This window comes from Anser anser (assembly GCF_964211835.1).
Source record: "Anser anser genome assembly, chromosome: 1".
In the NCBI taxonomy this organism is placed as follows: Eukaryota; Metazoa; Chordata; class Aves; order Anseriformes; family Anatidae; genus Anser; species Anser anser.
Window position 1 is genome coordinate 38,649,367 of NC_139720.1, and position 25,066 is coordinate 38,674,432.

A 25,066-nucleotide genomic window follows, 5' to 3' on the forward strand; every position below is an offset into this window, starting at 1 on the left:
ACACTGCCTTGTTTTGCATTTTCTTGCAGTGGTTTCCACACTGCCAGGGCTGCCTGTGCTGAGGGGGACGAGAGGGTCAACAGCAATTGCATTTCCAGCTTGCTTGGTGGCCTGTGGTGGGGAGATGGGATGTGTTGGTGCTGCTCTTCTGTCCCTAAAGCTGAACAACGTCTGTGTGTGAAAAGCTCTGAGCAGGTTTACTGGGCTGGTGGAAGAGGCCATGGACATGAAGAATCAAGTCCTCTCTGTCAGGCCCAAATGGCAGGTTATCTCCCACCTCCCCTCACAGGATGGCCAGGCCTGATGCGAGATGAGGGCTGCCGGGAGGCAGCAGTGGTGGCAGACATGGCCGGTGTCCCTGGGTCACATCTGCGGTGGCACTTGGGCAAACCCATCCCCGAGCATCGGGCACCTCCCTGGTGGACATGGGCCCATGGTTTGGGACCAGCGGGGTGGAGGCCGTGGCTGGGCAGGGCTGTGGGGCACTGGGGACAGGCCCTGCTTCAGCATCCCCGGGGCAGGAGCTGATGGCCTCAGCTGCCACGTGTGTGGATGTGCTCAACACAGAGCCAGTGCTATGCCCATTGCAGGCCTTGGCAGGGTTACCGTCACGGGGTCTTAGGTTTTAAGGCTTCAGTTGTAAGACTCAGTAAGTATAAATAAAGACAGGTGGTTTGTGTGTAGGTATCTCTGAAATATTGATCCTGCCTTCAGGTGTGAATGCTTTCTCTCTCTGGTGCGTTTTCACAGCTCTGTATTTGCAACTACATCATGTTAGACATCTGGTATCGCAGCTATCAACCTGCGGCAACAATAACTCATCTGCCATTTGTTTCTTTTTACAGAAAAGATTAAACTGTATGGTTATCATTTATTTCAGGATTATCTTGTCTTAACCTCTCTTTATCCAGGTCATTCTTAAAGAACAGAGTGATCGTAAGCAAATTCCTTTGTCTAGAAAACTTCTTTTTCATGTGTATGTGTGTGTGTGTGATATACCAAACATCTATGAACATGTATCACTCATTTAACAGCAGCTGGGTATTTCTGTTTTCCTGTTACGCAGCTGACTTACCATTCTGGTACATTTCCATTATTTGCAAAATACATATGTATTCCTCAAACAGGAAATTGCAGGAAGAGTTAGAGATCTGTTATTTACGGCTGAGGATTTTAAGGGTGGTAGGATGTGTCCCTGCAGTGTGAACACTGACAGCTTGGCTCTGTGAATCCTGGCATAGAGCACAAACACATCCTAGAAATACATGGAAAGTCAGGCTGAGTGTGCTGGGACCATCCCTCTCTTTACTCTGATGTATCTTATCTCTTTTAAGATTAACACCACTTGCTGGGCGCAAGCTGTTGTTCTGACATATTTATCTTTCCTGGCCCTATTATCTCCTCAGTCTTTTCCAGCTTTGCCCACTTCTGTAGGGTTTCCTCTCTGGTCCTAGTAGACATCAAGCTGACTTTGCATGGTGGGTCAAACCTTTGCCAGAAGTGTTTCTTGACAGTTCAGTACAGTCAAGACAACTGCGTTTCTCAAAATAACTTTATTCATGCAATAATTCTACATTGTTCACATTGCCAGTGAACGTGAATTGTAAATTGTTGGGGTAGCTAAAATAGTCCATTTACCATGCAAATAGCTCACCAAAAGAAGTGCCTAAAAGAGCATGTAATTCCAAAAGATAATTTAATACAAGTCAGAACCTGCAGATGTTTGCAAAAGTGAGATAACAGACTAAATGAGAGGAATTTTTTCTGGTAACTCAGCCCAGCAGTAGTTCTTTTTTATTATATTTATATTATAGCTAACCTGGAGCTGGCCTGCTGTGTGTGAAATGTTATTTGCTTATTGCAGAATATACTGTGGGACTTCAGATCTGTCATTCCTAATTTAACATACATCTGCGTGTAATAGACACCTCTGTGGGACTTAACTGAAGCTTATCCACTCAGTGGTTACTGGATGGCTTCCTTTGGCCTCCATTGAAGAATGGACACTGTTGCTGGGCCAGGGAGTGCTGGCAGAGTGAGTGGGAGAAGTAGAAAAATCATTGCTCATGTCATGCTTAATGGCCTGGCAGAAAGCATGAGTGTGTGCCCTAGGTAGCAGCCACACCAAGAGGAAAATGATGGAAGCTGAGCAGAGCTGGACAATGAGAAGCTGGGAAGGCTTTTGGAGGCCTACATACGCTGAGATAAAACACGTTGATGTCTGGGTTGGGAAGGATGAGCACTCTGCTCCCACACCTTTAACTCTGGTGGAAGCTGTGTGAAGGAGGGGATTGAGTAGGTGTGGTGGGACCAGACCCTCAGTGAGGATTTGTAGGGAAGTCATTTCTGGCTTAAATCCCCTTTCAGAGGGAAACACAGTACCTCAAGCTCATGGTCTGTGAGGACAGAGTTATATAAGAAGCCAGATTTTCTCCATAGCTGCTGAAAATCCTCATATATGCCAGCTGAAAACCCCTACAAGAGTGGGGGAATGAGATCAGTTGCCTCTGCAGCACTCTACCTCTTGAGAGAGTGCCACAGCCCCTGAGCAAGCTATGTACATTCTCCTAGGAGCAGAAACCAAGGCTCAAAGCTCCAATGCCCAGCCATCAGAAGATTTACATCTTCTACATCTTCTCTTTTTCTTAATTAAGTTAAATATTTAATCCTCTATTTTTTTTCTTTCCTTGTTTTTTTTTTTTTCTTTTTTCTTCTTTTTCCCCCTCCATCAGGAGCAGAGCGGACTCTTGCCCCCACAAACCACAAGCAAGGAGCCTGATTTTTCAAGCATCCCTCCAGGCAGTGGGAGATATTAGACTGAATCTCTCCAGGCTGAGGGAATTGAGCCCACACCTCCTTTTCCAGCTGCTTGACTAGAAACCAAAACTGTTGGTGATCTTGCGAGGATGTTACAGGCTTAAATCTGAGAGAATGGCCATCAGATTAGATGGCAGTGTTCAGGGTGGATCGAAAGTGTACAAAGCCACCTCTGCTCTTCTTTACCTTAGTGTTTCCTCTAGGTGAGCCTATACATCTCACTGCTGTGTGTGCTGCCTGGTTTGCATCCACTTCTGAGGCTCTCAGTTCTCTCCATAAGTGTTTTCCCCACAGGGTCACAGATTTGAAGCAAGGGACCAAATGGCTTAAAGCAAGTCACCACAGTGCCTCCTGTTTAGGTGCCCAAATCCTCTACTGGATCTTGCTCAGGACTTGTCTGAGCAGCATGCCTGCCTTTCTGGACTTTGCAACAAATCTGTGTGAGAACCATTTTCAAGAAAAGACAGGAAGTTCAGCCAGACCCAGAAGAAGCACTGTCAAAGTTTTCTTTCACTTTTCTCATTAGAAAATTCTACTATGGCTGTTTCTTTTGTATCCAGGTTACCCAGTAAGTGGTGCATTTCAAATGTCTCTGGAGCAGCAGCAGAAGTAACATTTTTTCCATCACTTAAGGTCCTTTGTTGTGAAGTTGTCCCAGGATCTGTTACGGGAGGTGCAGAGTCAGCATTTGACATTGTGCTGGGACTATGGAAGCTTGGTAAACTCCATCGCTGGAGGTTTCCGTCATGATCTGTTACAAAACCGGCTATGTTACTACTATGGGGTTCGTGTTTGGGCTCCCTTATCATGCTAGGAAGTGACTGATGCATGTCGGAGTCTGGGAGGTATGTAGTCACTTCTGGGGGGAAGAAAGGAAGGTCCAGAAGAGTCACGTCTGCCGCAGTTAGGCTCCTTTGGAGCTTCTCTTCTGGCATACCTGTGGTGCTCTCTGCTTGCGGAGCGGGTTTGCCCAGCACATCAGGTGCTTTCTCCTTGACTTCAGAGACGATGACCTCGGGAACTGGCTTGCTTGTCTCAGATGAGGTGTCACTGTCATTGAACTGTGTCTCATTCCTTGAGGTTTCAGTTATCGGTCCTAGATCTCTGCTACTGTGAAGTCTGTTACTTCTTTCAACTCCTTCATGTTTCTTCTTGAAGCTTGAGGTAGAATGTCTCCCCCTTGTGTGCATTTCTTGCAGCCTTCTGATGTGCCCCTTTTCATCTGCTGGGAAAAACACCGAATTCTCACTTGTCTGCCGATTGTAGCGCCGGTGAGCAGGGGATGAAGGGCTCTCATGGACGCTGAGAAATCTCTTGACTCTTCTCAGCACTGAGTGTTGTCTTCGATGTTTCTCCTCTTCCCAGGGCCACTCTTCCCCATAGAGGAATTCGGTATCAGCCAGCCTGCCAAATAAACCAGGTGGTAGGTGTTACTTACCCGGAGGAAGCGTTGCAGTCTGCATGCACCGCAACACTTCTGCATATATCCCACTGTCTTGGCAGGAAGAAAGCAATGAGGGAGGGGTTAGGAGCCAAATCCCTCATGCGTCCCTCAGGAATGGCATGGAAGGGAAATTTGGGGTCAGGAGCCAGGGCAGCCCAGTGACGCTGCTCCACTCAATACCTGGCGGCAGCCCTCTGCAGCAGCTCCACACGGCTGGCTTGCGCTTAGGATGAGAGTGAGGGGGGAAAGAAACCCTGCACAGTGCTGTAGATCAGGAGAGGCCTTCAGGCAAATGAGAACAACTTCAGGTTAATGAGAATAACTTCTGGTTAATGAGTACAGCTATTGTTTCATCTGCCAGGCCATTCACTACACAGTAGAGACCCAGTGCATCCCAGAAGACAAGTCAAATTAGCCTGGTTATCTGTCCTAAGGGCAAGGATTGCAAAAGGACTCGGGCCAAACCTGAGGCAAGGAGCTCGGGGAGGGAACACTAAGCCAGAAGGACAGAGGAAGTTTCATTCTGCATTTGTGAAGATGTTAGTTGAGGGGACTGGAGAAGAACTTGGATTTGGCCTCAAGGTTTATATATATATTTGCTTTGGAGTTGGATGACCCATCAGACCCTGTTTTTGGAGTCTGCAAAAACTAACTAGCTCTTCTTTAGAGAGTTGAATGCAGAAATATTTCAGAGGGGAAAACAGTTAATAACAGAAGCTGTTTGCATTTCATTGGGACTAACATGAAATTATTCATCTACTACCCCTCATTTTTGTGGAGTGCTTCTTATTAAAAAAATTGTTCTCAGACTTAATAATGTTTCTTCTTATATTCTTCATTTTTTTTTCTTGTGGTAATTACAGTAAAATAAATTATATTCTATGGATTTTTCTTCTTCTCTTTTGGCTATCTAATAGTTTTTCCAGAATGAAAGAACTTCTGAAAAGGCTGTGTGTGATAAAAGGAACTGATATAAAACTTTGTTCTTTGTATTACAAGGCAAGCAAAAATGGAAAAATAAGAGGAATAAAAATGAGAAAACATCAATTTCCTTTCCAAGACCAAATGAAGCAAAACAAACTAAAGCAAAACAAATCCACTTTTTTGTTTTGTTTTGTTTTGAAGAAAGCTGGAAATTTTTGAAAAAGTTGAAAACTTTTTGAGATATACTTTAAACCTACAAAAAAAAGACTGAAGTTTTAAAAAAGATTTTCAGATAAAAATGTCTACTTGTCCTGGTATTTGCTTAGGCAGGATGGTATTTACACCTACTGCCTTGTTTTATATTAGAGCATATCACAAGTGTTTAAACTTAACACCTTCTAAGCTGACTGGCCTATCACTGCTGTCTAATATAGATCCTGACAACACCCGGCAATCCTATAGACTCCCAACACTTCTTTATAGCAAGGGCTATTGTGTTGGTCTTGGCAAATAACTCCTCTTCTTTATCCCTTCACGAAATCTGACCATTCCAGCTTACTTGCCTAGATTATTAGTCAATGAAAAGCCATACAACATTTAAGATGACTTCTTTTTTATCTTCACAAAAAGTTGGACTAATTTCATCCAACAAGGTAAAAGGCATCATCTGCTAATTGAACAGGCAAAGGAACAGCTATTTGTGGGTGTAATAAGCTGTAGTAAATAAAAAAATATTAATATAGTTTGTCACTGTCTTCAGGTGCCATCCAGTTCTCAGAGTCTATCAGCAAGCCCCCCCAAATGTAACCTGTTCATTAATTAGACAACGTGTGCTACGGCCGCACAATTGTATGAGCACATGGCTTGCTGAGGACATCATCCTGTCAACACCAGCCTGTCCACCCCCTCCCAGTAACTTAATTTCCCATCTCAGTCTTCCTCATTCACAATATCATCACATCCTTAAGTCCCATGCCTCTTTATCACATTCCCACAAAGGAAATGGTCTTAATCAGGTGTCACAAACTGGAACTCCCAAGGCAGCTGCTCCAAATGAGCGTTAGCAGGGAGGACCAGCCTTTGGGGACTGGTGAAGGTCCCCAAAGAGTACAAGCCACCGGTGCCAAGCTGCAGCCCTGCGCTGAGTGTCCATCAGTCAACAGAGGTGCTGGGCTGCCCCGGGGGTAACCTTTCTTATGGCATTAAGGACTTTAGTGCCACTCACCCCATTTCAATAGTCGATCCAAGGAATGACGGAATGCAGTAATCAGCAGCTGCTTTTGTGTAGGGCGGCCGGGCAGAAGAGTCGTTCCAGTAAATATCTTTCTCCATCCTCGGTAAGTTCATGTGCATCTCATCCACCGCCAGAAGCGAGACCTTAGATATTTTTTTTGTATAAATTATGTCACGTTCAATATATTACAGCATACAAAATAATCTGCTTTGAACTCTCTGACTCAATATTTCTTTCAAAACCCTTTAAAGTAAGCCGTGTATGGTGCCCTGGGCATTGTGAAGAGACTCAGCGTTATTAAAATACATCCCAAATACCCTCCTACACCCACGAAATTCTAAATTTTATGTAAATTGAGTCTCCTGTGCTGTGAAGATATTTCTTTGGGATTGAGGTCCTTTCCTCACAAACAATGTGGTTAAATGGACTTGTAGTCCTCTACGTGCTATGGGCAGTCTGTGCAGGGCGTAAATTGTGCTCCTTAAAATGTTCCACAAGTTGAGGAGCTTTTTGATAGGCCTTGTCCGCATTTTAACACCTGCAGAATCAAGAGTGTGACCGTCCTGATTTAGGGCCTTGCAATATATTTCAGGGCTCTCTTTCACCCTTGCACAAGAAGCCTGAGGTACTGTTAAGCCAGAGACCATCTCTGGCAGGTGTGAAGGCCTTTCCCACTTCTGTGCACACTTGAGTTGCTTGGTTTGCTTCATATTCAGGTTTGCTTTTCCTGCCCTTGCTGCCCCTAAAAAGTCTCTGAAGTCCCCAGCGCTGAGATTATATATACATTTTTTTTTTTAAGGAAGATTAATATATATTGTTGTAATCATTAGACATTCAGATCATCAGCAGAACATGTTTTTGTCTAGATGGGAATAGGTGGCTTTTGTATTTTGCAGGATTAAACAACATTATTTTTTTTTCCTGGCGTGAAGTGAGCTTAAAGTTGAAGGTAGTCTATTTGTGTGTTTAGTCAGGCAGCAAGCAATGCCAAATACCAAAATTAGGGTGCATTAGATTATGAAAATAAAACCTGGGGATTATAGCTATAGGTACACCTTCAGGGAAAGAGTTTGTTTGGATGACGCTTGTTGCCCTTAATTTGTACCTCGATGTAAGAAATGGGATTAAATGTGATGATGATCTATAATACGCTAAAGCTGGAAGTAGAAATAACAACAGCAACCTGTAAGTTTCGATCGATGCACCAATTAGTTTCAAAATCATCATCATCTTCTCCAAATGGATTAATAAGTTGTTCTGCGACCTGAAAGGGAAACGAGACAGCGTGAATAGAGGTTGGCATGCAATGTCAGGACTGCTGCTTCAGAGAAAATTTGATCTGATTTTTCCTCTCCCTCCCTGCCTGTCACTTGCAATCATAACACAGGCTCCAGTGTGATGTTTTTGCCAGTCGAGTGAAGGAACAGCTTGCTTTCCCCACGGATGCAGCCCCTGGTGTCTCGTTCGTGCTGTCAGTCATGATTGTCGGCACTGGCCTACAGGAACTGAGAAATGTCCGGGCCACGGTGATTGTCACATAAGATATTCCTTACCTTCCCTCACTGCTGTCTTGGGCTGATTTAAATTAATGATTTAGCTGCTGAAGGCTCTGTTATTGCATTATGGTCTACGATACTCCACCGGCCCATTCAGTTAATATTTCCCAGCAATGCAGCTGAAGCCTTCTGGAAGGCATACAGCTGTCTTTTGAGCCCAGGCCTGGATGCCAGCCCCTAGCTGCTCCCTATTTCCCTAAGGTCATGCTAACTGCATCTCTCTGAGTGATTTTGAGGAAAAGCAGCCTGCAAAAATCCTCAAATCTAGTGAAAGCTGTGTGTCCTGCTAGCCAAAGCCAAGATCCTGGAGATGGCCAGGGCCACACAGGGAGCAGTGGTGAGGTCCCAGCTTCAACACGGCGTTGAGCAAAGAGACTGCAGGGTTAAACAGCCTCCCTTGTGAAACTTGCTACGGGCTGCTGCGATCTAAATAACTTATAATAGCAAGGCAGTCACTCTGTGGTTATTTATTCGCATGTGCCTCATGATTAAAGACCTCTCAGCTGCAACATTAGCTAATCGCTTGCTGACTCTCCTAGGCCAGCAGTGGAAGGTGAGGAATGAACTGCTGAGAAGACCAACACTATGAAAACCCCACTGAAGGCAGGAGGAATGAAAGGCAGACAGGGGACACCTCTGCTCGCACCCATTGGTGTGCCCCGGGGCACCGGATTTCAGGTACAGCGATGTAGCTGCTGGAATCGGAGTGTGCCAGAGCACAGATGGTGCTGTGGCTCTCCAGGGAAGACACTTGGTGTTAACTCAGGAATCACTGCCCCAAAATCCACTGCAAAACCTATCGCATGAGCTAAAAAACCACAGTGAGCATGGTCAGGACCGAGGGAACAGCAGCAATGGCCTTTTCCTGGCCACTGGCCTTTGTTGTCTGGAAAGGAATGAAATGCTAGACAGCTAAGGCCTGTATTTGGATGGCCTGTCTATTACAGTAATGAAAATGGGGATTTAGCAATGTCTCACGTGATGGGAAACTTTGTCCCTGTATTGCAGGTATAACAGATCAGGCCTGAGGCCAAGGAATGAGCTCAGTTTCGCCATCATTTCTGAGGAACTGCCAAGTTACTGGAAGTCAATAGTGCTGAGCCCTTTACACAATCTGGCAGCCGAGGCCCAACGCACTCAGCAGGAAACGGGCTTTAACCTTCAGAACAGAAACACCCTGACTCTGTGGCACTGCAGGTCTGAGGGAGCACTGCAGATTTTACATTTGCTTTTTAAAAGCTGCTTCTCCTCCCTTTCATTGTCTTATGCAGAAAATTTCTCAGTTATAATGACATCCCACACCTGCTGTTGCCTGGAGTTGGCTGGGAGCCTCAAGCCTAACTGGAAAAGATGCTACTGACAGCCTTGGGTGTTGATGGAGGGGAAGGCATTGGGCAGGGGAGTCAGGAAGAACAGCATCCAGTTTTGTAACTCACTATTAAACCCCTGAAAGGCAGTGCCTAGAGATAAAGCCTCTCATCTGCAACTTCAAAGAAAGTCCGTGATGAATACACTTTAAAAAGATAGGAATTTAAGGTCTGTAGGCATCTACCCTGCTATTAAATGTTTGCAATCCTTGCAAAACCCTTGCAATACACCAGCGTGGTATGCTGCCTTCTTTTGCCCTGCCATTGTGAGGTGGCTGTGGGATGAGGGCTCTGAAAATGGGGACTTTAATGGGAAGAGGGCTCTAAATGGCCAATTTTGTGCCATTTATTTCCTAATAAATGTGAGCTCAAAGTTTCCAGCTGATTATTAATCCCAAAAGGAAACCTAATGTACAAATTTGCTTTTTATTCAAAACTTTTTTTCAGTTAGTCTACCTTGATACTCACTGCAGAGGAAGAGAATCAATGTGAGGTGTGTGCCTTAATTACTCATCTATCGGATTGATGATGGTATGTTAACTGACCAGGCATCAATGGGACGATGGGTAGCATCCAAGTCCTTCCATAACTCTTTTTTTAATTAATGTTTTTATGCAGTGGGATTGTAGCCAATATTAGCTGCCATGTTTGATAGTCGTCTGAAACTGGAGACCTTTAATCGCCTGCATCTGATTAGTTAACAGTAGACATTAAAGGCAGGCTTTGATCCTAAGAAGCAACAACAGTATTTCCCCACTGCACAGCTTAGGGGGAGAAACCTTTTTTTTTTTTTTTTTTTAATCTTTCTTCTGTTATTCTAACGTCCAAGTCCTGGGACTGGATTTTGTTGGAGTAATGCTTCCTTGGGGAGCTGTCACTGCACTATTAATAAAATGGGCTCGTTCAGGATCCTGACAATTTCTTACAGTAAAATCTGTTGAGTAGAATTAAAAATGTATCGGATGATTTTTTCTTTATGACCACAGGACACTCTGGGCTGAATCCTGCTTTGGTATAACTCCATTAATCCTTGGTGATTTTATAGTGTGCCATGAATCTGACACCTTGACTTCAGCTCTGACACCTTCACCAGCTCACCCAGGGAGGGTTCCCCCATCACCTTCCCAGAAAACTAGTTTACCTTGAGCCATCCTGCGTAGAAGAAGAACTGTAACAGTGTGAAGATTGGAATGTAAAGATCTAAGTCATGTCCCTGATACCCTTGGTCAGTATCCAAAAATTGTCGCCCTATCAGGCAGGCAAAGAAAAAAGTATAGACTGCAAGAGTAACAACCTGCAAAGAACAAAATTTAATTGGAAACATGTAATTATACAGTCTTATGCATAAGGCATCACATATCCAAAGGCCTCTGACTGCCTTTCGTAATATTTACAGATCTGTAGAAAAATGTTACAAATAAAGAGGCCACGTGAGTAATTATGGCTAGGAATTAGACCCAGGAAATGAGCATTTTGGTGCTTCCCCACTCTCCAAATTATGCAAGGACTTCAAAACATCTCCACATTAAACATGACTTAAATATTTAGCCAGGCGTCCATAATCCAGTGGGACTCAGGGAGTGCCCAGAAGCTTGGAGCTGCCAGTCAAGTCTATGGACATTTGGCACAAATCTCCCCTTTTATGGAAACCGTGTTTCAAATTTTGTGAAAGATAACATCTCAGTACCTGTGTATAGACCAGTGGAATTCCAACCCAGTCATAGCCAAACAAAAGGCTACACCAAGACCGGTACTTATTCATCTCCTGAATGGGAAGGGAAAAAAAAAAAAGGAAAAAAAATAGAAACAAACCCCAATGAACTTAAATGACAGGAATTCTGAATGACAAACATTTTGTTGCAGTTCATTTTTATACATTCAAAAGGACTGGGAGAAAAGGTAGTATAAATCTATTAAATGATTATATCCAGCAGCCCATTGCCATGTTTGAATATTCACTTAATTTATGGAGTTTAAATGCTTTAGTATGATATCTATTTCTTCACAAATTATATTTTGTTTTTATCTTATCTACAATTTAGTTATATATGAAAGAGAATGTGTTCTATCATATAAAGGATGTTTGACCACGTAATAAAATATTCAGGAAGATTATTTTTCCTGAAACTGATATTAACATTTTCAAAATGCCAAATAATTCTTAGATTTATTATTTTTTTTTTTTTCTGCAGCAATGAACCAAGTATAAATTTACGGTGAAGCTAGAAGAAATCTTTACTCATCAAATTGTTGTTTCAGGTAATACCTCCTCAGTCATATAAATACAATCCCAGTGCACTGCTGCCGTGTGTGCCTGAGTGTACAGTGGTGCACAGAGAAAAGTGGTATAGACTTTGAGTAAGATCATTTAGATGACTCTGGAGAGTTGTGTGCACTAAATCGAGTTGTGTAAGTGAAAAGCTACCGCATAGCAATTTAATACTAGTTTTCTGTAGATTTACTTTTTCTACTTACATTCATTAGAGTCTGCAGATCCACACTGTCTCGAATTCTACCCTCCTTCCGTGCCTTGGATGCCAGATTTCCAAACCAGACAAAGGGAACCCAGTATTTTAGGTGGGGAGACTTAAGGTCATCAAATATTTTCCTTTCATATCTTGTCATAAAACCTGTTGGCAAACAACAGCAACAACAACAACAAAAGAGTTGATTTATTCTGTGCAGACAGTGCAATTTATGTTACAGATTTTGAATATGATTATGTTCATATGTATTTCCATAGAACTATGCAAAACACTAATTATAATTCTAAACAGTAGCCTCCTTTTTTTTTTTTATAATATTTTTCCAGGATGGCTTTTGCTTAAACCAACTTCTTTCTGCACTAAGTATCTGAAAAATAATCTGCCTTGATCAATATATGCAGCAATTTGCTATAGCTCTGTTTTCCTATGTGACTGCTGAAATACTGTAGATACAAATAATACTAAGTATTGTACAGATCACCCTCCAGTTTTATATTCTACTTTTAGAAAAATAAGGAACTGGATAACATCAGTCAATAAACTATCACTTTTCAACAATGATGGCTTTTAGCAAGATGTCATTATATGTTGCAAGGCAGCCCGGCGACCTTCTGATCCTGATAATTTTTTGGTAAATCTGTAATGAAGTGAGCAAGCCAGGAAGGACGCAGACATGTGCATGAAACATAGCACAGCAGAGAGCGCGCCTTCTGCCAGTGAAACACTTCTCTGCCAGCTTGTGTTTCATCTTTGGGGTTATGCAGGTGAGTAAGGAGAAGGAAGAGGAGCCACGCAGAGAAATCCTGCTGCTCACGGTGCACCGGGCCATGCCGCCTGCTCCGGGGCTGCATGCTGAGGCGTGCTGCACTCTGCCTGGCTGCCTGCCTGGCCCTGGCGCTGGGAAGGCATTATGTTTCCTGCAGAGACAGCCTGGCCTTGTGAAGTCCTGCTTCCCTCCATGGCGAGAAGCTCCAAGGGCAGCCAGGGCTGTGTCTGACAAAATCTGCGCTGCCTGGGACTGGCATGGGGACAGCCTGCTTTTTGGAGCAACACCTCAACCTCCTTGGGCTTTGTGGTTAGGACAGTTCAGCTCTGCTCTGCTGTCCTCCTTCCACCCGTGCCTTTGAGATAAACAACCTCAGAAATTTAATGAAGGGGAACCTCACATTTTCTTTTGGCTGAATCCTAGATTTTCTAGTATTAGAGCAATCTTTAGGTTTGAGGACCTTAGTTTTTGCTCAGGTGGGTATAAGGCTTCTTTTATTGTCTTGATATTAGAATTGAAACAGGACAAAGATAGTAACAAAGCTCCAAAATAAGTGGCTCATCCATTAACTACAAGTTTAACAATAGATGGAGTGCTGTAAATTCAATTTTGGGGAACTGAGAATGGAAGTGATTTTTTCTTAGTCCTTTAGCTAGTAAGTCTAGTCCTTTTTCTAGTCCTTTAGCTAGTAAGAGTTGATCTGCTCTTGCTAACATTGGTGATGGTACATGAAGCTGTGAAAAAGAAATATATACAAACTTCCACAGCTGTTTTTTTTTTTTTTAAATGTGAATAAGGTAAGAGCACATTTGTTAAACAAAGCGGCCTTCATAAACACTCTGTTGTTGACACTGCTGTACAGTTGCAATAGTACAACACAGGAGGTATGAACGTTGCAAGTACTTAGAAGGAGCACATGGACAGGACACACTGCTGTTGGGCTAGAAGAAAAGCAGTTCAGCAGAAAGATATGGTATTCCTGCAGAATCCTGGAACTTAAGAAGAGAGAAATATACAACTTTTAAAAGGTCCCTGTGTGGTGTGCATCCAGCTCTCATAACCAGTTGCACAGAAATAATCGGGTAACTGATTATTGACCTGCTAGCCACAAATCCTCCTGACTCCTGAAAGTCAGTCTTTAAGGCTGCCTTCGATTTTTGGCTGGCCAGATTTCTTATTATAGGGCAGGAAAAGGTGTTTCTCTCATCCTGAAACAGAAGGAATATAAAAACAAACGACAGTCTGGAGTATGCAATTCCCTGGAGAGGTTCTGGGAAGTCATTATCGAGAAGGGCACAGCCTGAGGGGTTCATGAAGAAAAGCAAAGCTCCAAGAATCAGTGCAGCTCTCCGCTTAAACCAGGTACCTTTTTGTTCAGAAAAAAATAAACATCACTGCTCTTTTCAAAGTAATATTCAAGTTGCCATTATTTCTAAAGTTAAGGCATTCATGTTTATATTAATTAAATATTGTCTTTGATGGACATTAATAATACCTAGAATACTTATCACAGAAAATATTTAATATTTCCTGTTGGTAAATGTTACAGCAACACGAGCAATATGCAGTACAGAATTGCTTATTGTAATTGCAGGGGTAAGAAAACACCTTATATTCCATGAATTACAGGAGAGGATATTTATTAAACTTAAGTGGCTTCTAAATATGCTCACCTTATTTTTATTTAAGAGTATTTAAAGAATTAACTGACAAACTCTCTGAACAAGAACATTGGAACTGGAAGACTGGAGCAGTTCCAGAAAATTGAAAATATTTGGCAAATACTCTGCCAAGATCTTGAAAAGGGTGATCTAAGGAACGATAGGGCACTGAATCCTTGCAAAAATATGAAAAGCTTGACACGGGAGATATCAATAAAGAATGAAAAGATAATAATGTGAACAGTGTTAGCCGAAGTGATCTTATGGAAAAAGTATTAATGAGAACACAAGTCTGGCTGGAAAAAGTCAGTAGTGCTGTCCCTGAAATGATTCACGGGGTATTCAGGATTCCTGTCAAAATGGGATGGATTGAGGCAAGACTGGTTCAGGGTACCCATGTCAAATGATGTAATGGCTAGGGGTTAGAAGAAGGAACTGATCGGTGGGCATCTCCCACGGAGTGTGCTAACAACAATCAAATATATATAAATTTCATTTTATGCTTCTCTATTCTCATCTGAGAAAGGATTAATTAGTGGTGGGTGCACTTCAGTCAACAGTAGGTAGCCATGTCACTGGGTTCAAACCTCACGTTTTGCTTCAGCACCTCCTGTTGTTTGGTTTGGGTGGCTCTCTGCCAAGCAGTTGACTCATGTTTTTCAAGATTCATGTTCTTGAGCATCCACCTTTCCTCTCACACCTTGCAACAAACAGGTTTTGAAATTTAAGGACTGCCAGGCATTTGATGCTTATGGCGTACATGCTGCAGTACTCAGCATCATGATGTCATGAATCTATGTGAAATGACTGCCTATAGTTCCATAAAGAATGGTAAAAATGAAATGAAAAGCTTAGAAAATAGTTATGAGGAAGATCCAGAACTGAAAACCATACCTTGCAGGAAGAGTCTAAAGAAGATGAAGCTCCTATTTTTTTTTTCAAGCCTCTATGCACTCTTCTAATAGGTAGTTATTGAGAGAAAATGGTGTTTTCACCTAACTAAAAAAAAAAAAAAAAAAAAAAAAAGAACAACCAAAACCATTTAAAAATCCAGTGAATAGAAAATGACTATGCAAGTTCAGACTCCGAATGAAATTCCACTTTTCAACAGTGAGTTCACTGTTGTGAATGCCAGCTCTGCGGTGTATTCTCCATTGTAATCAGCTGAATTTTAAATCAGGTCTGCTTAGATTCCTAGAAGGTATTACAGTTCAGTCAGAAATTGCAACTTGATAAAGGAGGTTGTGAGTAAGCTTTTATGCCGTGTGTTGTGGATGAGTCAGACTAGATTATCATTGTCCTGCTCTCAGATTTAAAATCTATGAATTTAAGCAGTTCATTTGCTGAAAAGGGAAACGTGTAGCAGTAGTTACACTATGGCAGTTTTCAGTTTGAGAGCAAAATGCAAAATCAGCATAAGTTGTTTCAGTGATGACTGCTCGGTAAGTATCAGATTCTGCCACTCACGTTCATATTAAATGTTGCCCTCCCATGCAGCCTGTTATATAATGCCGTAGGGAATTAGGGAGGGGATAATTGCAGAGTGCTGTCTTAATCACTGGATGCTAGTAGTAGCAAAATATACCCTCAAGTGCTCAATACCGTATCAACAAAAATTCTGTGGCACAATGTGTATAAGGACTTACACAATCTGTACTGAAATCCACGGAGCTGCCTGCCAATACTTAGTTATGTAGTGTGTAGTAGAATGTTTTCCACTGTGCAGAAAAAAAAAAAAAGAAATCTTGTTTTCCAGTCTACAATTTTTGTACAATGCTGCGACATTTTGTCTCTTTCGGAACAGATTGTCTTTAGCAATAGGGAGGCAGAGCTGGATTAGCCTGCTGGAAATGTGGTAATTTTCCAGTACATGCTAGAAGCAGATTGCTTGGAGAGAGTGACAGAAGCTTCCTTGACCTCTCACAGGCTCAGGTAAACAATATTTTTGAAAAGCACATGAAAGAGAACTACAAAATTCAACTGAATTTTGGAAAAAAGCGTGACAACGCAAATGATTTTTTTTGGAAAGATCAGTGCATTCTGCATGGATTTTTTTTTTCAACATCCAAAGCTTCTTACACATATTTGAATGTGTATATGTATATACACACTGCATATTTTAACTTGCTACAACTTTGTTTACTAATCCATGCCAAAGGAATAATTTTAAGAAATGTAAAATGTTCAGTAACAACATATCTCCTATTTGGGGGAAATCACCAAATCTTTATGTTGAGAGAATAAAGACGTGTTTAATACTTATCTATCCTTGAAAAACTAAGTTTAAGGTGGGGTCGTAAATTAAAAGAAAAAAGCCCTGGAGTTTGGGATATTCAGAGTGTATCCCAACCAATCTGTGACCTATTCAATCTACTCAGAAATAATTGAGATGAAACAATATTTGTGATGTGTCTGTGGAAACCAGCCCGGATGCACTAGACCCTAGACATTGAGACATGGTTGGATAACAAGTCAGCACTCCTACTGTGTTATACGACATCACAACGACTTCAGTTTTCATGCCTTGGAAAACTTTATACCTGCTCCACGTGCTTGTTTGTTGGGGGCAGACCTATTGCCCCCACAATGCCTGCAAAAAGGTCCATGAAAGAGTCTCCAACTCATTCTGCTTTCTGTAGTGCCACTAGATGAAGTCTTGAAGAACACTAAAGATGGCCATTTAAAGGCACTTCAATTAAGCCAGTGACAAAAAGGTGGCATCTTTGACAAGGGTTAGTGTGACAGAAACATGGGGCCAAAGAGGAAAGAAAACATGAAGGTGGCTCCTTCCATCCCCGTGCCCCTACCCATGAGGGAAAGGAAAAGAAATTCTGGGAGAAGGATGCAGCAGTACCTGCACCCACCACATGGTCCATGGTGGGAAACCTTTTGTAGACGGCTGTGCTCACGGAGCGAAAGATCAGCAGAGAAGTTAAGTTCACGTAGCGCATTAGAGTCCTCCTGAGCAAGCGGCCGTATTCATCTCTTCCCTGGACACAGCTGGAGATCAAGAACATCAGTCGGTCTGGCCATGGCAAATTCACAAACTGGTTCCACCACCGGTTCACCACCAAGGTGACATAGAAACCTGTGGGTTGGAAGAAAAAAAAAGTCCAGTGCCTATCAGGGCTTCTGTTTAGTTTACCTTGATTTACATTATAGGGTATTATTCATATCACTATGCTGCTACATTTCCCAGAATAAATGCGGTAAGTCATGTCAAAATTGGTATGAAATCAATACTTATTTAATAGACACTGCAACTTAACGACCTATTACATCTGAGTATCTCATACAACGTTAACACAAACTTCCAAATTTGCTTTTCTGTAGTAGACTTTGAGTGAATTTAGTGCTTTGAAAGGTCAGGCACAATGTACCAGGGTTAGTGGGCACTATATATATCTGTATATATATTAGAATGCTCTTTTGTTGGACTATTAAGAACATGAGCATAAATGTTGATGTGACAAAAGCAACCTGACTTTAAGGAAACCTGCTGGAAGCTGATGACTTTATTGTGAGCCTCTAATCTCCCACATGCCCCTCAGCTCTGCAATGCTTCCTTGCACATACACTTACAAGATGCTTGGACAGAGACAGTGTTGGAGAATAATTTCATGTGTAACCAGTACTTACCAAGCACAAAAGTTACTGGGATTTGTTCAGCATATTTGTCACAGTAAATTGATAATTTTTCAAAGAACCGTTTTTGGCTTCCTGTAAGAAAAAATCTGCAGCAAAAATAAAATGTATATGTCCTTTTGTAATACTCTGGCACTAAAAAGTGCAAATACATACAAATGATCACATAGTTGTATTTGGGAGCAAGCTTGGCTAACGCCTTCAAGAAGATTCTTAAAGTGCTTCTTAAAGATTCTAAAAGAACACTTGTACCGTGTAATAAAGAAGCTAGAGAAGACTATTTATTCTCATGTATTTGCTGTTTTCTCATGACTAATTCGACTGGCACTGCTAATTAGAGTCAATACACCTTTAGAATTAGCATGCTATCTCATCCAGACCAATGATGATAATAAGAGGTAAGTGAGCAAGCAGAGCTTGCTCTCATTTTCCAGAGGGCCACTTAACCAAAATGCTTAGGTCTGTCTGAAGTGCAAAAAGTTACCGATTTCTACTCAGTGTTATTTGAAAATTCCACATTGCAGCAGTTTTTGCTCTTACTCCTACAAAATTTTGCTTATCCACAAAATGAAAAACACAACTGTATCCATCTTGTAGTGGGGAAAATATTCATCAGATGATAGAAAATTAGTGGAGCACAGCAACTTATTCCCATGGAGAAATATATCTAATGAAATACAACAGGCTTAAATACAAACAATTATTTTATTCGGATATATAGGTATTACAGTTATTCTTTGATTTCATATAAAAGGAACACATGACAAATATTTGGTGGATTTTGCTTACAATCTTGTAGGAAAAACTGTGGTATATATGAAGTGCTTTCCAGGTCATATTTATTACAGTCTTTAGTTGCCTAACTTTTAAGTGAAGCTGGATTAATTTAAGTGAATGTTAGCCTTCAGTTTTTCTTACATATTAATACTGTAATTTTCTTTCTGAAGGTACAGGTATAGACCACTGAACATTGTGTGAAACTGGTCATTAATCACAAACAAACTGAAGCTATTTTTCTTTGTTACACATAAAAAGAAAACACCGGGGGCTAATTACAGATCAAGGCAAGATCTGAATCATGGTTTTGATATTCATGTGTAGTGCACTTCATCAATTAAAAGGCTCACTACATTAATTGATGCATTGCTTCTATTTAATTCACACCTTGGTGCAAGCAGTAGCTCTCCTTCTGGCCTGGCCCTCCCAGGTGCTGTGTTGCACCCAGCTAATAACCACAGCTATTTTCCAGCTAGTCTTGCCTGTCCCTTTGTAAAATTAGGTCCTTAAAAATAAAGCTAGTCATGCTCTCCTACCTTTAAGGATAACTTCACCTTTCCTGAGAAAAGACTATATAACCTGCCCCTCAGTTTATTCACTTCAGTGTCGTCAGTGAAATTACCTCTGAGCAGCTGAAGACCCAATTCTGCAAGCAAGAAATGCCTATACTCATCATTCAAAGCAGAGAGGCACACTCAATGCCAGAACGATAAAGACTAGATATCATGGGCTACTTGTGGGTGTTTATTTAGCTTAACTAACTAATTTAGGCTAACTTATTTAGCCTAACTTCATCAGAAGGGTTGCTCAACATTGGCAGGAGGCTGAGAGTAGAATCAGTCGAGTATGATAGACCATATTTTATTTACACTCTACATGCTTCCTCTGGATCTATAAAGTAAATGTGGAAATTAAAGGAGATTAGAAAAGGTTCAAGGAAAGGACAACAATTATGTGGCACCCCCCGCCCCAACCAGTCACTCATCAGCCTAATGCTACCAAGTGTGAAACTTCAGTATAACATTTAATGAGATGTGAATTGGAAAGCGTGTACCTGTATAATACACTTATCGCTGTGTAAAGAGTGGCAAAAACAATAAATTCTCTGTACAGCAATTTGTAGATGCTGCCTTTCCACTTTAGGAGTAATCTGTGAAATCCAAAGAAAGTGGCATTTGCTACTTTGCTGGAATAAGTGACTGTCATCGTCTTGGCAGGCTGTGCCTAGAAACAGTAGAAGAGAAGCAGGAAACCAATAACATTTTAGACAGTGTATCCTAACCTGAACGCACCCATGTATAGATATATACAGATATACACACACAAATACACATATAATAGTATACATAAACACATGCTGTGTGTTTCTATATGTGAAAAGAGAGAAAAATGTGAAGATCTTGTGGTTGCAAGCCCTGCTGACCCGCAGGTTGAGGGATGCAATGCTGCACTTGAGGTTGGCCCCAGCCACCACCCAAAAGCAGCAGCCAGCGCCAGATGTGGCTGCCCGCCTGGGTGGCAGTGGCAGTGTCAGCAGGGACACGTTACACCTCTGAAGCCTCTGCTTATTCCCAGTTTGCCCCAGTCTGGTGCAAGCAAAGAAAAGGAAGCGAATTTGCTTGAAATTTTTCCAAAGTCTGTCAGAGCTCCAGCAACAGAAGCAAAGCTGAATTCACCAATGTACCTTCCTCCCCAGCCGGTATTTTTAGCTGGCTTTGGTAATTACACTCATCGAGAAGCAAATGAGATCTGGAGACGGCCTCTTTCATTAACAGTTACGACAGCAGCTGAGATCGGCTGGGGAACCCTGTTATTTTTCTCCTTGGCAGCTAGACACACTCATCACTACGCTGGTGCTTCAGCACTGCATGGCCATGCAAAAAAAAGCCACGGGGTTGCTCAGGTGGACAGCATGAAACACCACGTAATTAAAGCAGTGCTAAAAGCATACTGGCAAATATTTTACACTGCTTTTCTTGCTTGCTTGCTTGGTGCAGGGATGCTACAGCAACTTTTATGTGCTTGCAGAGAACTTAACTCCAAATACAGATGAAAGCACTTTTGTACAGCATTCAGGAAAAGGAACAAACAAGACAAGCACAAAGCCTCAGGGTAGTTATTGTGTAAGACACTAGCCTAAATATTGTTCTTGTACGCATTTTCTTGGTGCCAGTGTAGGTCATTTACTCTCAGAAAGAAATATGAACCCACAGTTAATAGATGGCTTGATAGTGTTTTATGTAACTTGGCTACATCTCCTATGCAGAGCATAAAAACAAGCCATTAAAATTCAGCTGTAAAAGTGCCACTTTTTCTTTTAGTCACCATGGGAATCAGCAGGGAAAAGACACCATAAGCCTCCTATTACTGACAGACTGTCTCTTCCCATGTGCCGAATGTCTGCTTGAGGTTTGCCAGCTTGAGCTCTGAGACTTTTGTTTTGGTATTGTATTTTTTTTTTTTTTGAGATGCATGGTTTTTATTCCTTAGCATCCAAATCTAAATGATAGTTTTTCTGCATCTGAGACTGGACACATCCCTTTAAATATTGTTGTTGTTGTTGTCATTGAACTTCCAAAAGTTAAATTCAGGAGCCAAACTGACTGGCTGGCGTGCAGCAGTGCAGCCCTGCCTGCTGGAAAGCCTGTGGTCAGGATGCAACATTACGAAAATGGAGGCAGAGATTTCCATTCCAAGCAGAAATAGGGCTTTAAAGGCAAGGAGAGGTCAGTGGCCAGGCCACAGGGTAGGAATGGAGTAGAAAGATGTGGTCAGAGGCACACTGAGTCTCCTGGGATGGCTGCAGGAGGCTTTAACCTTGCCCATTAATGCCAGGTAGTGTGTGTTCAAACAATACAGTGAAGAAGTGTCCACCAGGATCACCTGTCATCAGCACCCTGTTAGCTGCAGGGCTGTGTTTCTTCCCCCAGCTCCCTCCTCAGTTTCTGAGATCTGTGTGTTCAGTGTGTTCCCCCTGGCTTTCCTCTACAGCATCGGTGCCTGCATGGTGCCAGAAATCGACACTAGCTCAGCAGGACAAAATGGGTTCACCTCCTCTAAGGACCTGCAGCAAATCCTGCCTGGAAATGCTAGTGGGTGGATTTTGGCTACAACTGCAGAGCTGTAGTGATAATAGGATTGCGGATTATGAATATTTCCCCTGACATTAAGCTGGGAGAGGGGAGTTTTCTCCATGAAGTGCAATTTGCCTGCTCAAGTTGAAGAGCTACATTTCACTTAATCAGATTTCTGCCATCTCTCTTAGCACTTTGCTTGAAGTCCTTGGCTGTGAGTAGAAAACCTTCACGTGAACGTGGGAGGCACTGGGCACCAGTGGCTTTTTCTTTCTGCCTCGGAAATGGGGCAAATAAAAGTGGGACTCTCACAGCAATTTCAGGCTGTGGTGCCTTGGTTTGCTTTCCTTGCCTTGCCTGAGATGCTCTGTATTTTAGTTTCCTGCTAAGCAGATGCGTTATTGAACGTTGATCACTGGGTTCATACAGGGGTTTCAGGGTGAAATGTAATGTCCCAAAATACACATTAGGTCAGGTTAGGTGACCTAAGATCACTTTAGTCTATAGGAGCTATGACAGACAGCAATGTGTCTGTCTGGTTAGATCTTAGCAAATATAGATTTAAGTCTGCACTTGTGTTTTTCCTCTGTGAACAGCTACCACCACCGGGGTACAGCACACACACATTTAGGCAGCAAGTTTTTGCATAAATCCTGGTGCTGTGGCTGATTCCTCCGCGGTGGTCCCAAGCCTTTGGGGCACGGGTGGCCTTTGCCTGAGAGTCCTTCCAGCATTACTCATGGTCACAGGAAATTAAAAAGCTAAAGCTGAGGCTGACAGGAAGAGCGAAGGATCACGATGCCCCCAGCACATTCCTGCCTGTCTTGGCTGGGGCCATAGAAGGACAGAGCACCGGATCGGACACCGCAGTAACTGCTGCCATGCAAGACTTTCCTATTAATCGCATTGCCCTGGGCTTCATTAGCAGATACGGGGCTAGGCTTTCTGCTGGTTTGGATTTGTGAGTTCTGACGACGTGACACAAGTTATACCCGTTTTGTGCCTGCAGAAACTTTGGCTCACATCCGTGACATTGCTTTTCCTTTGGCTCAGTGTTTGCTCCCTCTCTGAAACTTTCTCCAGCCTGGACTGAAATGTGAGGTATATATCACTCCACTTTTGCTAAGATCATCAGATGTCCTTAGACATAAATGCCTAAAAATAAAAGATCTTTTTCCCTGCTAATATTGAGCCCAGTTGTAAATAGGATTTTTGCCTGGCTGAGAATTTCAGGATGCATTAGAGTTCAGAGAGAAACCACAGTAAAAAAATAACAGCAATCAGTGTTCCCTAACTGACCATGAAAGAGACATTACAGAACGTATAAATAAATAGTGCCTCTGCGCAGACCTACCCTTTGTCATTGTGTTATCTGATTTATTTGTTTATGGTATATTAGAGAAAGCAAGCGAGAGAGAGAGAGAGATCGGCGTTAAGTCAGACACAAAAGTACATCGAGCACGCTCCATGCCCACTGACCTGCTCTTTGGATCTGGCAATCCAAGCACGAAGGCAAATCCCGGACCCTTCCTCTTGCTCAGACGTCCCAAATAGGGCACCCCTCGGGGCTGGTGTAATCCCTGGGCTCTTCCCCTAACCTGAAGCAGGGGATTGCTTCCACCGAGCCCCGGGAGGAGAGGACTGACAAGCACAGGGGTTAAAATGTCTTTCCACTTCTGGAAGGCTGTTTTTGCCAAGTCCTCTGTCCTGTCAGTTACACAGGGAACAAACGCAAGCAGCAGCAGCAGCAGCAGCTGCTGATCTTGCTCTTTTCTAGTCTATAATTATAACGCCGCTTGCCGTCGGAAGGACCCCTTTCATTTGGATGCAGAGCCTTGCCACGGTTTGGCTGGCACCTCCAGTTTTCTCCATTTTCCTTCCTGTCCCCAAACTGGGAAAGGCGAGGAGCGTTTTCATCTGGGACCTTGAAAGAGTCACCTCCTCAGACCTAGCCTTGTGAATGGCACTGACTGCATCTAACCAGGAAGGCTGGACAACCCGGACAGATTTGGGACAAATTTGGGGATGTGCCCCAGCTGCACCTGGTTCGCACCCTGCAGCACATCGCTGCTCTCCCGCTGCCTTGAACTGGGAAATGAGGACAGCAGGGCAGGCTGCAGAAGCCTCCCATCCCTCACAATAAGTGCAGTGGCTCTTAGAAGTCCCATCAGGCTCAGTGAACCTGTTCACGACGGCACATTTGAGGCTTTGTGTGACTGGAGGGAACTTCTTCCCCTCTTCCCCTTTGTAAAATGAGATGGACTCCCTTTTTTATGACTCATGGCATTAAGAGGGAGTTGTAAAAGGTGACAGACTGTGAAAGCCCAGGAGAGGCCATATAATGTTGCCATAAATCTCTATGGAGAATGAAACAGTGTAACTGTGAAATAAATAAATAAATAAATAAAAATTCCAGGGGGAGAGAGTAAGCAAGATTTATGGATTTAATACGTTTTATGATGAAAGGTTTTTTCCCCTGCCTTCACCCCATTATAACGTACAAAGCTATCTGAGAGCACTTATTTAATTAGGACTCTCTCTGAAAGCAAATCAGCCGCTGTCATTGTTTGCCTTTCTTCCCATTGGCAATCACAGAAGGAAGACACTTTGATGTCAAAGCAGGCGAGACACGAGACTGTGGCATGTGTGTGTCAGGCAGCGGCCTGCAGTGAAAGATGACAAATCATTTTAACATTCGGTGACTTGGCGTGAAGAAACGCGCTGCCCGATCCTATTACAGCGACTGCCCGCCCCGAGAAGACTCCTCATGACAGGGATCTTCTAAGGTCGTTGTTAAAATAATTACTCAGCCCTGAAACTCAGACCCCACAGGCTGCCTCCATCCACCTGAACGCGGAGGAAGGCAGGGAGGGAAGAGTTCTAGCTTGTAACTGCTGCTGGGAGTCCCTGCTTAAGGAGCTTGTTACATTTTCTAGCTGATGCCAATATCTGTGTTAGCATGAGTGGAGACCTTTGCTGTAAGTTTTAAGGTAGTCTTACATTGTAGTTCAGCTCTTCTGTTTGTGTTTATGTTGGTATCTTGAATGCACAACGTGAACAGCACATCGGTGGGGGGCTGCAAAAGCTCAGTTATTAGAGAAGGGCCATGAAAGCCACCACAATCATTTCTTTGTCCCTCATTTCACTAAGGACTGGCTACAGAGCTCTGCAAAATCCATTTTTTCAAGACATTAGAAGCTGCCTTCTGCTTTAAGGGCAGACAAGAAAGAAGGGGGACTTGGGAGGAAGAAAGCAGCAGCTAGGGCTAAGGACTGAGAAAACATTGGTCAGCTCTGCTTTGCTCTTGGGGGATGC

The 25,066-nt window shown here is 42.7% G+C and overlaps 1 protein-coding gene across 4 annotated transcripts; it reads right to left on the reverse strand.

The window, feature by feature from the left end:
• Nucleotides 1-115: 115 nt before the first annotated feature.
• BEST3 (bestrophin 3) lies at nucleotides 116-23,360 on the reverse strand. 4 transcript variants are annotated; one of them, XM_083824713.1, is made up of 10 exons: nucleotides 23,231-23,360; nucleotides 19,732-19,901; nucleotides 17,895-17,989; nucleotides 17,110-17,343; nucleotides 11,818-11,972; nucleotides 11,030-11,107; nucleotides 10,484-10,636; nucleotides 7,603-7,683; nucleotides 6,411-6,562; nucleotides 116-4,221 (listed from the first exon to the last, which is right to left on the reverse strand). In XM_083824713.1, the coding sequence occupies exons 2-10, from the start codon at nucleotides 19,881-19,883 to the stop codon at nucleotides 3,315-3,317; spliced, it is 2,007 nt and encodes a 668-aa protein (XP_083680839.1). In that variant the 5' UTR covers nucleotides 19,884-19,901; nucleotides 23,231-23,360; the 3' UTR covers nucleotides 116-3,314. The 4 variants fall into 4 exon arrangements, with proteins under 4 accessions (XP_083680839.1, XP_083680840.1, XP_083680841.1 ...); XM_083824714.1 differs by lacking the exon at nucleotides 23,231-23,360 and having other exon boundaries at nucleotides 19,732-20,581; XM_083824715.1 differs by lacking the exons at nucleotides 10,484-10,636; nucleotides 11,030-11,107.
• Nucleotides 23,361-25,066: the final 1,706 nt, after the last annotated feature.